At 36.0% G+C, this 14,545-nt stretch overlaps 1 protein-coding gene across 3 annotated transcripts in view; it reads right to left on the reverse strand.

Annotated features, from left to right (window-relative positions):
* Nucleotides 1–1,985: 1,985 nt before the first annotated feature.
* Nucleotides 1,986–14,545, reverse strand: part of AGMO (alkylglycerol monooxygenase) — a 412,221-nt gene continuing 399,661 nt past the window's right edge. For 2 of the 3 annotated variants that reach the window (XM_003825007.5, XM_055115719.2), the window contains one exon: nucleotides 11,159–12,480. In XM_003825007.5, the coding sequence (XP_003825055.1) occupies nucleotides 12,406–12,480 (75 nt within the window). In that variant the 3' untranslated portion in view covers nucleotides 11,159–12,405. Of the gene's footprint in view, nucleotides 5,771–11,158; nucleotides 12,481–14,545 lie in introns of those variants that run through there. The other variant, XM_055115720.1, reaches the window with a different exon arrangement.

The following is a 14,545-nucleotide window of genomic DNA, read 5'->3' on the forward strand; positions in this document are numbered from 1 at the left end:
TACATCCTGAGCACTGAAAGGATTAGAGTATGTGGAAATGAGAAAATTGCATCCCAAAAGGCTCATGAGTTCATAGAAAAAGCAGATAAATATAACGTCTGAACTGAGGTAATACAGTCTTTCAAAGACAGTGTGGTTAGTAAGTGTCAGATGCTACTAAGAAGACAAAAAAAGTAATGGCCATGAACTGATCATTGGAGTTAACATCAGCATTGTTCTGATTTTGATAAGAGCATTTTTAAAGAATAGTGGAACAGTGAGGGTGAAAGCAAAACCAGTTGTGTCCAAGAGAGAATCGGAGGAGATAAATTATAAACAATAATTATAGACAACTTTTTGAACGAAATTTGAGGTAAAATGATGGAGATAAACATGGCTAACTGGAAGGAGAAGTGAGATGAAGAAATAGTCTTTTAAAAAGTTGGGGAAAATAGCATTTTAAAAATATTTTGATGGGTCCTAGAAAGAGCATTTATGTGGTATTAAATTCCTCAGAATTATGAGAAGAGGGGCATTGGAGAAAATGAGAGTGGGCCACCATCAAAAGGCTTTAAGAAAAACCCAAGACAATTAGGGGAGAAATCCAGGGAGGAGTAAGAACTGCCATGAGGGAAATGGCCTTATTATTAATGAAATTTGCAAATAGGGCCTTGCAAGACTTCCTAAAAGAGAGAAGATTCTAACTGATTTTAAGTTTTTTTTTTTCTTTTCCAGTGAATTAGGAAAATTAACTCATTTTATAAACATTTTACAGCCTCTCTTCCATTAAAGAGCTGGAAAGAAACTCAACTTTGTGCTATCATAGCTGATTTTCCATTTGGAGCAACGAATGCTAGTGAGATAGAACTGGTATCTTTCAACTGAATGCAAGGTCCTCCAGCTTTGGAGCCAGCACATTAATAGCTAATGCTTTACTTTTTGCTTTTTGAAGTGAAGTCAGCCAATAAAATGTCAAGGAACAGCATCTTCTTTCCTATCAGCAACATTCACAGCGCATCGCACCTTACATACCACTCCAGGATCTCATCAAGACACAAAGTTGTATATTGAATTTCGGTTATGAAAATATCTAAAGAAAGTCAAGTTTTAGATTTGATCTTGTCTGTCTCTTATCTTCGAGCGCAGAGATGTAACAATAGAAAAAGCTATTTCTTGTTGAATTTTTTATACTAGTTGCTTAAATGTATGTTGTTTACCATTTATATTTCATAATAAAGTTAAAACCTAAATTATTCTTAAGACTCAGAGTAAGCAGTTTCCTTTTGTGTTTTGGGACCTTCCCTGCTGTTCCAAGGAGCTACCCATATCCATATGTATCAAATCACCTGTATTTCCTGAGGTGTTTGTGTAGTCCATGTACTCAACATTTTTAAGTGCCATATATATATATATATATATATATATATATATATATATATATATATATTTTGCAGCAAACAGCTGTTTGCTTTTTAATATCAGAAGAAATGCACATTAAGGAACTACCTGAGATTCTTTACTCTTCCAAAAGAATAAAAGGAAGGCCAAAGAAGCAGTTTATCAACTAGTAAGTGAAAATGTGGTGGCCTTTATAAGCACACAGAGAGTAAAGTAGATCATACTTCATACAAAACTTTGATTTCTCTATAGTGGAAAGAATAAGGGAGGTAGAAGAAATGGAAGTCACAGAATATACAGCAGAGAAAGGACAATAGTCATTAGAAAGGGCAGGATGTCTGAAAAAATAAGAATTAGAATTTGTAAAATTCTTCTAAGATTCTTTTTTATTTTTTGCATTAGAATTGTCTGGCTCCCTTCTTTCTAAGGTTGTCCCCATTGACTTGATTCTAATGAACATACTATGAAATAAAACCTTATTAATTCATTACCAATGAAATACAAATTACTGAGTAGTCCAAATCTGATCAAAACAGAAAGAGTTTTATTACTTTAAAATATAGAAGTAATTTGGATTAACTGATACAGGAAAGTCAGAGTTGCACGGGAACACAGACATGATCTGGACCATTGTTCTCATTTTTTTTTTTTCACTGAAGAACCAAAGGAAAGAATAACCAGACTGGGTTTTGAGGCTTGTTTTCTAAAGACCTCTTATTCACTTCCCATGTCTGTTCAGGGTCACACATCTAGTAAGTGGCTAAATTGGCATGAGAGTCTAAATACAATTCCTACCTTAGGTTTCTGCAACCAAGCAAAATTCATCTTCAAGAAACTCAATTAATGGATTACTTACTATATGTGTGCTAACAAGTAAGGCATTTCTTTGGGAACAAAGTTATTTTAAAGAGCTTAAAGGTGACCTCAGGAATTTCCATGGAAATATTACATAAAATTCCTATTTTAAATAAATAGAAAAAGGACAGTTTCTTTATAGAGTAGGAAAGAAAATTTTAGACCATTCAAGGATCAGCAATCACAAGCATGAAAAGAAGTAGAAACCCTACCAAGTAACACGATATCTTGCTAAATGTGGGAAAATATATGAACCCTCTTTTCCTCTAGAACAGGGATTCTTATATTTTAGGTTGCACATAATCCTCCTAGGAACCCAGGTATTTGTGTACATACCAGAACGTATCTCTGAGGTCTGGATTACTTCAGTCTAAGATGGGCCTTGGAAGTAACAGGTGTTTTGATGCAGATAAACTGCAGCCCACAAATTTGGAATCAATGACCCAGTCAGATGACATAGTTGAGACTAAACACCAAACTACTCAACATGAACTTTTGTCAGATATTTTTTATGTATTATAATTGAATCTCTTATAATTAAGGGCAATGAAGTAAGTCTTCATCAAATTGAATGGATTCTTGAAACTGTTCAGTGATGAAAATCATTGTTCTTCAAGGGTCTCAATAAATTAGCTTAAATTTTTAAAATCACTTTACTATTAAAAGTTTTTTTAAGGCACTAAGTCATTCATTCTTTTATTTGCCAAGTTAGTATATTTAGAATGTAAGATATTGAAAGTGCTTAACTCCACTTCTGACTCTTCAGCCTAGACACATCAAGTAGTGTTAAATAATGTAAAAGAATTTTCCTCTCTCTAACATATTTATGAATGGCTTACATAGGTTTTACTGGTAGAGTGATTGTCTAAATCACTGATCGAATAAAATCTTTCTCTCACTTTCACTCTCCCTCTGTCTCTCTCTCACACACACACACACACAAACACACACACACACAGAACTATTCATCAAAAATCTGTTTTAATATGTTGGCAAATTTATACAATGGTCTATTCAAAACTGTTTCCAAAATAAATGTTTTTCAAAACAAGAAATAACAAAACCATGTTAATATGGAGAAGAGGCAGAAGTGTGGGATTCCCCACCAAAGGCCCCACCTTCGAGCCTGGAAACCGTGACCCTAAATGAGAAGTTATCCCTGTTTTCCTGCCCAAAATGTTGCTTTATCCAAAATCACCCTGGCCCGCCATGCCCCCCACATCCTGTACCCATAAAAACCCCAAACCCCAGGCTCCACAAGCAGAAGAGTGGAAGAGCAACAGAGCAGCATGGCAGAGAAGGAGAGAAGAGAAGGAGCATCTGAACATTGAGAGGAGTTCGGCTGGGGATGGTTGGAGAGATCAGCCACAGGACAGCCAAACTCCAGGGAAGATCATCTTCCCACTCTATCTCCTTTCTAGCTCCCCATCCATCCGACTGAGAGCCACCTCCATCACTCAGTAAAATCCTTGTATTCACCATCCTTCAAGTCTGTGTGACCTGATTCTTCCCGGACACTGGACAAAGGTCCAGGTACCACGAGCGCAGGGTGTAAAAAGCTGTCTCCGTGACTCTCCACTGAGCTGATTAACACTTAGCCATCCCTAGACAGCAACTGCTAATAGAGCATTAATTGTAACACACCCTTAGATGCTACTGTGGTTCCAGCGCCCAAAAGTGCCCGCCCTGTCTCCTGCACCTGTCCATTTGAGTGTTCCCCCTCCCATAAGGAGTTTGAGCACCAGGAGCCAAGCAAACTAGCCACACCCGTCGTAAGTCCCATAAGGGGGTCAGGGAACCTTCCTGTTTCAATGTCACCAAAGCAAATTTTTAAAAAACCTTCACACTAATCATCTAGGTTATAGAATATTAAAAATGACATAAACAGAATAATTATTCTTCATATATACTCTAATCAGTTTTCTTAGTCACTTCTATCTTTAATAGCATGTCAGTGGCATTTTTTGAAGATATTGTTTCTAATATGGTGTTATTATTTTGAATTTTTAAAATAAAATTATCCGTATTCTTATTCAAAGTTTCATCTTATGGTTAATACATTCAAAAGTGTTGACACTTGCAATTGACTTTTCTCTGCATAACACTTATATTCTGAAAATACTATCCATACAGGTACTGAAGTATCTAACAAGCTATAAAATACAGCAAATGTACGATATTTTCTGTTCTAATTTTTCTCTTATTAAGTGATATAATTAACTCCAACATGTCATAGCTCTTGTATTTTTGCCTACATTCAGAATAATGTTTCAAAAATATTTTACAAAACAAAATTTATCAAGTAATTTGTCTTATTTATTACTTGTTAATTGTTTTACCAAATTTACAAGCTGTGAAATTATGGCTTTTTAAATTCTGTTCCTTTTTGGTACATAATATAAGTTTATCTCTTTTGAAACAGAAGTTTCATCAATACTCTCAAGCTTCAACTTTGGGTGTCAGAGTTAAATTTCACTTGAAGTTGGAACTCTTATTATATAATTTGTTCAGTCCTTTCCTAGTTTAATAGGGATCAATTTCAATATCTCCCTGTTTGCAAGCTTCGTTTTCAATAAGTGAAATTCACTAATAACTTCAGAAACAAAAGTTTTGTCAATCTTTATTGATATTTGTCTAAAGATCTCCAACTAGTTTTAAACAAATGCAACCAAGTTTGACAGAGTCTACCATAAAGTTCAGTAACATGAGAGGACACAGGTTTGATTTACAAAATTTTTTTCAAAGTCTTACTCACTTCTAAAATCTGATGTCTGGCAGCAAAACACTTTTATTTTGATGTATTCTTTTGTATTTAACATCAATTGTACAACAAATAAATTTCTAGGCAATTTGCAACTTTGTATACATAAAATATTTTTAAATTTTCACAATATACCTCTCTAAATACTATTATTTTTATGTGTAACACAAATAATTTCAAGAAATTTTTTTGCTAACAATCAATCTCTTAATTTAGAAAGAACACTGCTTTGTATTACTACACTTATCCACCAAAATTTCTGTTCATACTATCTCTACAAAACAAATATAATTTTCAGTATTAAACTTTTTAATTTGTAATGATCAAGTGTTTCACATTTGATGGGAGAGGCTGTTAAAAATTACTTCAATTACATTAACTGAATGAAAATATTGATCCGTTTGGAAAATCAGATGGCAGTGAGATGAAACTGGTATCTTTTAACTGATTGCAAAGTCCTTCAGCTATGGAGCCAGCACATGAATAGCTACTGCTTTATTTTTTGTTTGTGCACAAGGTAATTTTAATGGTTAAATAAGTAAAATTAAAAAAAAGAAAAATATATATAAGTAAAATAACTTAAAAGTCTTTTAATATGAATAATGATGCATTTCAGAGAGTGCATATGCCCTCTGCAGTTGCATGTGTTAGATCTCCCCTTTGAGCATGAATATCTTGAAATGAGTACAAACTTTCGAAATAGATGCTGATACTTCTTCAGCACATTTATTCCTTCTGGTTTTTGCGCAATCAGTAATATCACTGACCTTCTCCACCCTGTGAATAATATAAGTTGATAAACATTTTATGCAAATTATGTGTTTAGCGTAAGTTTTATTCAAAAGCAAATCAGTACTTAGCTTACTAAATATGGAGTAGTTAATTTGGTGGGGAGGGGCTCATGGCATCCTGATGATTTTATGCATCTTGCAGCCTATTACGTAGGCCAAGCCAAGGTTTCCTAGTGTGCCGTGTGGCTGCCAGGTTCCATTTTTAGATGATCTCCATTACTCCCTGTCTAGAGAGAATTAGCCCCCTTTAGACTCCGATTGTCTCAGCAGACATCATTTTACCAGCAAGTTAAAATGCATGCTGTGTACTGCCTCAGAAGGGGATGTGTTAGTTGCATTTGTCTAATGTCTCTGAAAGGGATGTGCTGGTTGGATTTGCCTGAAGAGGATAAGGGGAGGAGAGAAACCATTATGTATGGACATCTTTTACATTTAACTTTGTGTTACAGGGAGAGCTCCCTTCAGTGTGCACACATACCTCACACTACTACAAGAGACCCTGGAAGAAGCCAGAAGTGTAAAATAGGGATCTACCAAACCTAACCCCCTGTATATTTTAACACTAAAGCAGTCATTGTCTGGGATAGATACCTGAGGTTCCTTGCCTCATGCCAGGGAAATTAAGGACATGGAAACACAAAAGAAGTGAGTTGAAGAGCAGAGGCTTAATAGGAGAAAGAAAGAGAAAAGAGAATAGCTTTTTTCCTTGCAGGGAGAGATGGGTGCCCCAGTGGGTCTTCCGTGCCCCTGGTAAAGTGCACGGGGTTGTACAGATTGGCTTGAGGAGGTGGTGCCTGATTTACATAGGGCCCAAAGATTGGTTGGTCCAGGTGTGACGTTTACATAGTACTGCGAAGAAGCTTGTCACTCCACCCTAATCTTTTTATTATGCAAATGGGTTTTGTACTTGGCTGGCACCATGTTGTCTGCTCCTTACTGTACACGTGGTTAGCAAAGAAAAGGGAACATGGAACCACCATTTTGAACATGCCTAGTCCCCAGGTAGCCCCTTTCCTATTGGCACAACTGCTGGCGTTTACCTGTGCAAGCTTCTAGCTTGCCTTTCCATGACTGCAGCTTGATTTTACAGACTGCTTTTTGTTAGAAAAGAAAATGATTTAGGAGCTGCTTTTCTTTAAAAGGAAAACCTTAATGAGGACTTCCTTATCCTCATGATCTGCCCAAATAATGCCTTGTTAACTCCTATATCATTACCATTATTAATAATCTTCCATTAAAAATGAAAAATCAGACAAATGCAAACAGGACCTATGGTGACAATATTTTTCGACCACATCTCCATTTCCCACTCTACCTCCATTCACTCTCCAGCTTGCTGATGCTTACATAGTATTTACATTTTCTGGCTCAGTTCCTCCCCTTCCCTCCTCTCTTTTCTTTTCTTTCCCCCTCCCCTCCCCTCCCCTCCCCTCTCCTCTCCTTTTTGACAGAGTCTCGCTCTGTCACACAGGCCGGAATGCAGTGGTGTGATCTCGGCTCACTGCAACCTCTGCCTCCCGGGTTCGAGCGATTCTTCTGTCTCAGCCTCCAGAGTAGCTGGTATTACAGGCACCACCACCACATCTGGATAATTTTTATACTTTTTTTTTTTTTTAGTAGAGAAGGGGTTTCACCATATTGATCAGGCTGGTCTCGAACTCCTGACCTCATGTGATCCACCCACCTTGGCCTCCCAAAGCGTTGGGATTACAGGTGTGAGCCACCACGCCCGGCTGGCTCCGTTTCTTTTAAAATTTATGCAAAATGATCTCATGTGAAACAGAAAACTTTGGTGGCATGTCTAAATATCCATGCTTAATCAGTATTACCTCTCTTAATTAACATCTTTGCTATAGAAACAATATTCTCTCACACTGCACAACTTTTCTGCTTATTTCAAAAACTTGACAGGAGGGACAAGAGAAGTTCTCCTTCATTCTAGTTTGGCTGTAGCTTCTGCAGCTTATCATTGCCAGAGGTTTGAAAAATATAGAACCTTTGGCACGTCCTCAATCTTACTAAATTCAATGCTCCCAACAGTCATTTCCGTTTCTAAAAAGATCCACAGGTAATCCTGATGCATAAAGCAAAGACTGTGTCTTCCTGGTTTCTGTAATGTAAATCAAGACAAGTTATAATTTGGGGCTTATTGCTGTTAAAATGAAGAAAGAACATGCCCAAGAAATGAAGTTATTATGATTCATGGATATTGGGGTGCCTGGGTGGTTGAAAATGTTTACATAAATAGTGCTAGAGTTGTAGAATGTCAAAAAGAAGGCACAATCTGCAAGAGATAAACATCAATGCTTAATTTGCTAATTTTTTCTAATTGTGTCTTGGGGAGGAAGGAATGTAAGTTGTTAGGAAGAAAGGATGGCAGAACTGGAGTGAGATTTGAAAAAAATGTTCTAATAATGAATAGAACGTTTTTTGTTGTTTTTTTTTTCCACTGAGGCAGGCTTAAGATAGAGCTAAGCTGCTTCCATCATGTTGCTGAAAATTATAACATAAAAAAATGTTTTAAGATTCTGAAAGTCAAACTAGTCTGTTTTTTGCTATTTTATCTTGGGTTTCTGGAGTCTATGACTATGAGAACATGGGCGAGACATTAAAAAGGAAGCTTATTTTCTATTGTTCTCCCGAATAAATCCTATTACTGTACACTATAATGTATACCATATGTTAAAGAATTCCAGTCAATGATTCTATTGCAGATTCCACACTGAGGGATTAAATTATATAATCACTAGTAAAAATGAAATTTGAAAATATTTAATAAACTATCATGTAACCTGTTAATGTTAAATACAACAAGGGTTTGTATACTTTAGCAACTAATTGAACATCTGATTCATGATTAGGAATGCACATATTGCTAAATATCAGGACTCTGAGACGATTAGATTCAGTTTAACAAAAATAATTTGATGGAATGAGATGATATGGAAGTAAATGGCACAACTAACAGAGCTAAGGTAATGAGCAAGTCTCGAGGAAACTGACAAGTCCTGTAGCCTCTTTCAGACATATGGCAATCCTATAAGTAAACTTACGATGTTGCCATTCTTAGAAGGTTTAGAAGTTCTGGACTCATTCACCCTGTCGATTAATCTTATGACTAAAATACTTATCCTGAGAACTTTTTTTGTATTTTGGAGCATCAAATTGAATTGAAAATACTCTGAACTTAAACTCCTCAGCTTATACTTTTAAAGGCTTGCCTTATTCAGATGTCTGACATCGTGGAATGGGGAAACATCATGGACTTCAATGTTCGACTTCAGAGAGTTTAAATTTTATTTTGGTCACTTATTACATTTCATGGGCCTGCACAAGTTATTTAACCTCAGAATCAAAATTATCTGCTATAAAGTAGTGTTAACAGCTCCTAACAGGATTGTAGAGACTAAATAAAATAATACTAATAGAGGACTACTCATTAAACAAATGCTCCTTTCCTCTATCTTTTCTTATGGTAGATTAGGAAAAGTAAATATCTTCATATGATTTGCAAAGTCAGTTTGCATCTCTCCAATGGAAGTGGTGAGTAATTGACGAGTCCTATTTTTAGGGCTTTCCCGCGAGAGAGAGAGAGAGAGAGAGAGAGAGAGAGTGTTAAAGTCCTTCCAGTAAGCATACATTACATGGTATCACTCAAGATCAATTTACAACATTAATAATAGCTGTATGTTCTGTCATCGTGTATTAGTGTTCTGCAAAAGAAAACTGGACTGGAAAATTAGCAGGGTTAAAGAATAAAGTGAAGAATAAAGTGCCTTGGTTAATAATGCACAGAGGCCCTAGAAATGTAATCGCCCAATGGGTTCATTGCCTGCTGCCAGGACAGAGCCGATTTATCAAGACAGGGAAATTGTAATAGAGAAAGAGTTCAATTCATGCAGAGCCAGCTGAATAGGAGACTGGAGTTTTATTATTACTCAAATCAGTCTCCCTGAAAATTCGGAGACTGGGTTTTTTAAGGATAATTTGGTGGATAGGGGGCCAGGGAATGGAGAGTGCTCACTGATCAGGTCAGAGATAAAAATCAAAGAGCCTTGAAGCTATTCTTGGCTGAGTCAGTTCTTGGGTGGGGGCCACAAGACCAGATGAGTCAGTTTATCCATCTGGGTGGTGCCAGCTGATCCATGGAGTGCAGGAGCTGAAAAATATCTCCAACACCAATCTGAGGTTTCACAATAATGATGTTATCCCTAGGAGCAACTGGGGAGAGTTCGAATCTTGTAGCCTCTAGCTGTATGACTCCTAAGCCTATTTTCTAATCTTGTGGCTAATTTGTTAGTCCCACAAAGGCAGCCTTGTCCCCAGGCAAGAAGGGGGTTTGTTTTAAGAAAGTGCCGTTATCGTTTTTGTTTCAAAGTCAAACTAAAACTAAGTTCCTACCAAAGTTAGCTCAGCCTGTGCCCAGGAATAAACAAGGACACCTTGGAGGTTAGAAGCAAGATGGAGTCTGTTAGGTCAGATTTCTCATTGTCATAATTTTTTCACTGTTACAATTTTTGTATAGGAGGTGTCTGGAACATTACCTGTCTGGTAACCACTCCCACTTTCATTGGCACAAATTTGTATCTTGAAAATATCTGTATTTCTAATAGAAAACCATTCACAATCACAGTGAGGTAAACCCAAGAGAGAAGAGAGAGAATAGACAGAATTCAACTTACTCAAAGAAAACTGAACTTCACCACAAAAGGATCTTTTCTCATTTGGGGGAATTATTTATTAACATTTCTATTATTAAACTCATTTTTAGGCTAATCCTATAAATTCACATATATTAAAGCATCTACACATATTTATGTATCATTCCTTGGGGAATCATTAAGCTCTTCTGACATACTAAACAACTATGTAAAGATTAGCAAAAAGTCTCTTTTCTTTGCCATTACTGAAGAATGTGTTTTACCCACTGAAAAGTCTCTAGAATGTAGAATAAGGGTCTTGAGAATGTTTATGCCTTAAATTTCATAATTTCAAGCCAGCAGAGGGCTCCCTACTGTAACATGATTCTGTATATATATACAAAATTCTGTAAAAATTGTTGTTAAGGGACAAAAGCAGGATTCAATATATGTTATAGGCTTACGTATTGTCTATAACTATGTGTTAAATTAAGAAGTATAAAAAGAATGAAGCAAAGCCAAACCCACTTCTGATACTTGAGATAGAATTTGTTGCTTTTTCATCATGCAAAATTTAATCTTCCTCTGCTGTTCCAGTTTGAAAACTAAATATGCTTCAATTCTGTATCCTCAGTTCACATAGACACCTGCAGTCTGATTCTCTTAATACTCTATATTTTTGTCCATTCAAAGATTAAATAATGTATTGCTAATATGAGATTATCTAAGTCAGGCTCCTTAACCCACTGATACATAGGCAAAGCTCAATGAAGAACAGCATTAATTTTTTTAGTACATGTGTCTTTGATTATTTAAATTATTAAATTTTATTATTAAATTATTAAATTTTAACTTGATTTCAAGAAATATTGGATAAATGAAAAATAAAGATTTTTTTTTTTTAACTTTTTCCAGTTCTCGTTCTTTGGACTTCATCCTGCTTATCCCTGTCAGTTCCCTCCTAACGAAACACTTGGTGGATTTTTACAATCCCAATGAACAATGTACACACAACACCTTGGGTAATTTTATTTAGAGAATTAACATTGTTCTGACAATTTTAAATAATGCAGAATTGTTGCATGCTTCTCAGTCTGCCAAAACACATTGACCAAGCATATTAGAGAAATGTATGACAAAGTAACCTGTTGAAAAAACTAATTCTGACAAATTCTGTTCATTTTTCTTTCAGTGATGTCTTTTTTCTTTGAGACGGAGTCTCGCTCTGTCACCCAGGCTGGAGTGCAGTGGTGCAATCTCCACTCACTCCAACTTCTGCCTCCCAGGTTCAAGCGATTCTCCTGCCTCAGCCTCCAGAGTAGCTGGGACTACAGGTGCACACCACCATGTCCGGCTAATTTTTATATTTTTAGTAGAGACAGGACTTCACCATGTTGGTCAGGATGGTCTCTATCTCTGGACCTCATGATCCGCCCACCTCAGCCCCACAAAGTGCTGGGATTACAGGGGTGAGCCACCGTGCCTGGCCTCAGTGATGTCTTTTTTCTGGAATGCAGCTTCTTAGGTTATATGGACTGCAAAGGTAACTGTGGCCTTAGGAAGACAACCAATGTAATACATTTTTATGACTACAAACATGTATCTATGCATAATTTTAGCAAACATCAAAGGAAACATTGTTTTCAAATTGATGTAAAGGCAATATTCCTTCTTGTTTTTACTGTTTTTAAGTTTCATCCCTTCTTTTTATACTTGTCATATAGGCTATCAGTTAATATAACATCACTATATTTGAAATCTTTTTTTAATTGTAGTAAAGGGGGGAAGTAACCAAAACTGACTTTAATTTTTAATAGAAAATAACAAATGTGAAAGGCAAACAATAGTAAATAAGTAATTTTACTTTTCATTGAAGAAATAGTTCATATACGCATTATATAAAATAATTACATTTTAATATGCAGTCATAATATGCGTGTGGACAACTCATTAAAAGAAGAGAATTATGTACAAATTCAGGTTATTTCCAAGGGTGAGAGGTGAGTTGTTTCATGCTTCTAACTCCCCAGAAAGCAATGCAAATGGAAAAAACAATCTGAAGAAATAAAACACAAAGAGAAAAAAAAATCAGAAGTGAATCAATACTATTGCTCAACTGAATTAAAAGTATTTCCCTAGAGGAAAATGAACACGGACATTTTAGGGAGTCAAGTTATTAAATTAAATCTAGCAATTGTTCACTGATAAAACTTAGCCAATTTAACTTAAAACATGGTGTGTGAAGACAGGAGCAGGAGTTAAGAAGTTTTATTTCTGTGGCTTGTTTCTTATATTCACAAATCTGGGTCATTTCAAGGAATGAGGCTAGACAAGTTAGATATTCAGACATTTCTTCTGACATTTGGAGATACAGCATGCTGTATGTATTATACTAAATGATCTAATTGCTTATATAGGTTAAGAAACCTTTGGAATAGGAGAAGTAAAAACACTGTTAAAGAATCCCTCCGAGTCAGTATGATCTAGCTTACTATGAATTTCGCCAAACGTGAATTAAATTCTAAACACTGCTGATGATTTACCTCCTCAGTCTTTTGATTTTATCAGGTGTAAAAATGTAACTGCAAATTTCTTTCACACTGAAGACTTAACTGAATCATATTAAGCAGCCTGAAAATTTCATTGAGTTTGTTCAATCCAGGCTCTGGTCATGGTCTTTGCACCATCAGATTTCCCAAAAGTAAACACTTCCCTATGCTCTTACCTAGGCACTGATAATTAAAACTATAGGATTGCTTTCCTGATCACCATTTTAGGTGGTTGGGTAACTGGAATGATGATGAAAGCAAACAATGCCAAAACAACCAGAGTTATTGGGATAGCTGTGCAGGAGTTTCTCTATATTTTTCATGTATGTGTATACTTCCCCTCCATACTATTAAAATAGGACCAGATGCCTCTCCCCAAGAAGAATATCACTATACCTGGAAGATTCACTGAAATATACAAAGAGAGAACATTTAAGTAAGAAGATGAAGGCATGGGAGCATTCTGGTGTGGGGAACTCCGGTGAAGTCAAGACTGTTAACTGAGGACAGCTGTTAACTCACAGAAAATACGTTGAACTATGCTGATTTTGCTATTAAAGCATGAATGAGGAAAAACCACCACCAACAACCAAAATACAAATGAGCAAAAAAAAAAAAAAAAAAAAAAAACCCTCCCAAACAAGGATGTTTCAATTTATGAGTGGGTTGTTCAGTTTCATATGAACCTCCTGGATCTTTCTAGAGAACCATCATCCTTCACATTAGCCAGTTTCATGGACTTCTTCAAATTCATGCATTCCTTTTAGCCTATAACACCCACAATATGAAAAAATACTAAAAATAAAATCAGCAGTTATATTGAAGGAGAAGTCAAGAATAATATTAACGTTTTGGAGTTGCCTCAGAAGTCAAATACAATATATTTAAAGGCTGGTTTTGATTTTGTTTCTTTTGACTGTAATTCAAGAGAAATGACCTCATGGGATTTCTTCTGATGGTGCCAGGTAAAATAATACTGCACTGGGGGGAGTATTTTTGAAAGCTCTTAGACTTGTGCAATGAGTTGCATTTGTCCATGAAAATGGGTTAATGCTGAGAGGGGCGCTGAGAAGATAGCTTTTCAAGTGAGACAGAGATGATAAATCTATAACATCAGAGTAAATAATTTACTTTAGATCCAGAATATTCAGGAAGCAACTAATAGATACCTTGTGTTGTGCAGGGTGGTGGAATCTAAGCTACATTTGGCACTAGAAGTCTTTATTGGTTACAAGGATGATCTCCCTGAGGGAAGGCTGAGGAGAATTACTTCAGTGAAACCTCAAAAGTTGTATATAAAGTTTTCGGAGTATTCTCATAAATCTCATAATTCTCCTCTATTCCATTCTCAATTCCCCTAGACTATCCATACTTTCATCTCGACTCCCAGTACTATTAAAAATTTTTACCTAAAGAGGAAGTGGAAAAGATTACAAGTCTAGTTATGCCTTGTTATTAATCCACCACTTTCCACTAAATCTTTCCACCTTTGAAACTGTGATTCACATCCTTTATCCTCTAGGACCTACCTCTAAGTAAATCACAAAGATCTTCCCCTTTCCAATTATCTGA

This window comes from Pan paniscus, chromosome 6, assembly GCF_029289425.2.
Source record: "Pan paniscus chromosome 6, NHGRI_mPanPan1-v2.0_pri, whole genome shotgun sequence".
In the NCBI taxonomy this organism is placed as follows: Eukaryota; Metazoa; Chordata; class Mammalia; order Primates; family Hominidae; genus Pan; species Pan paniscus.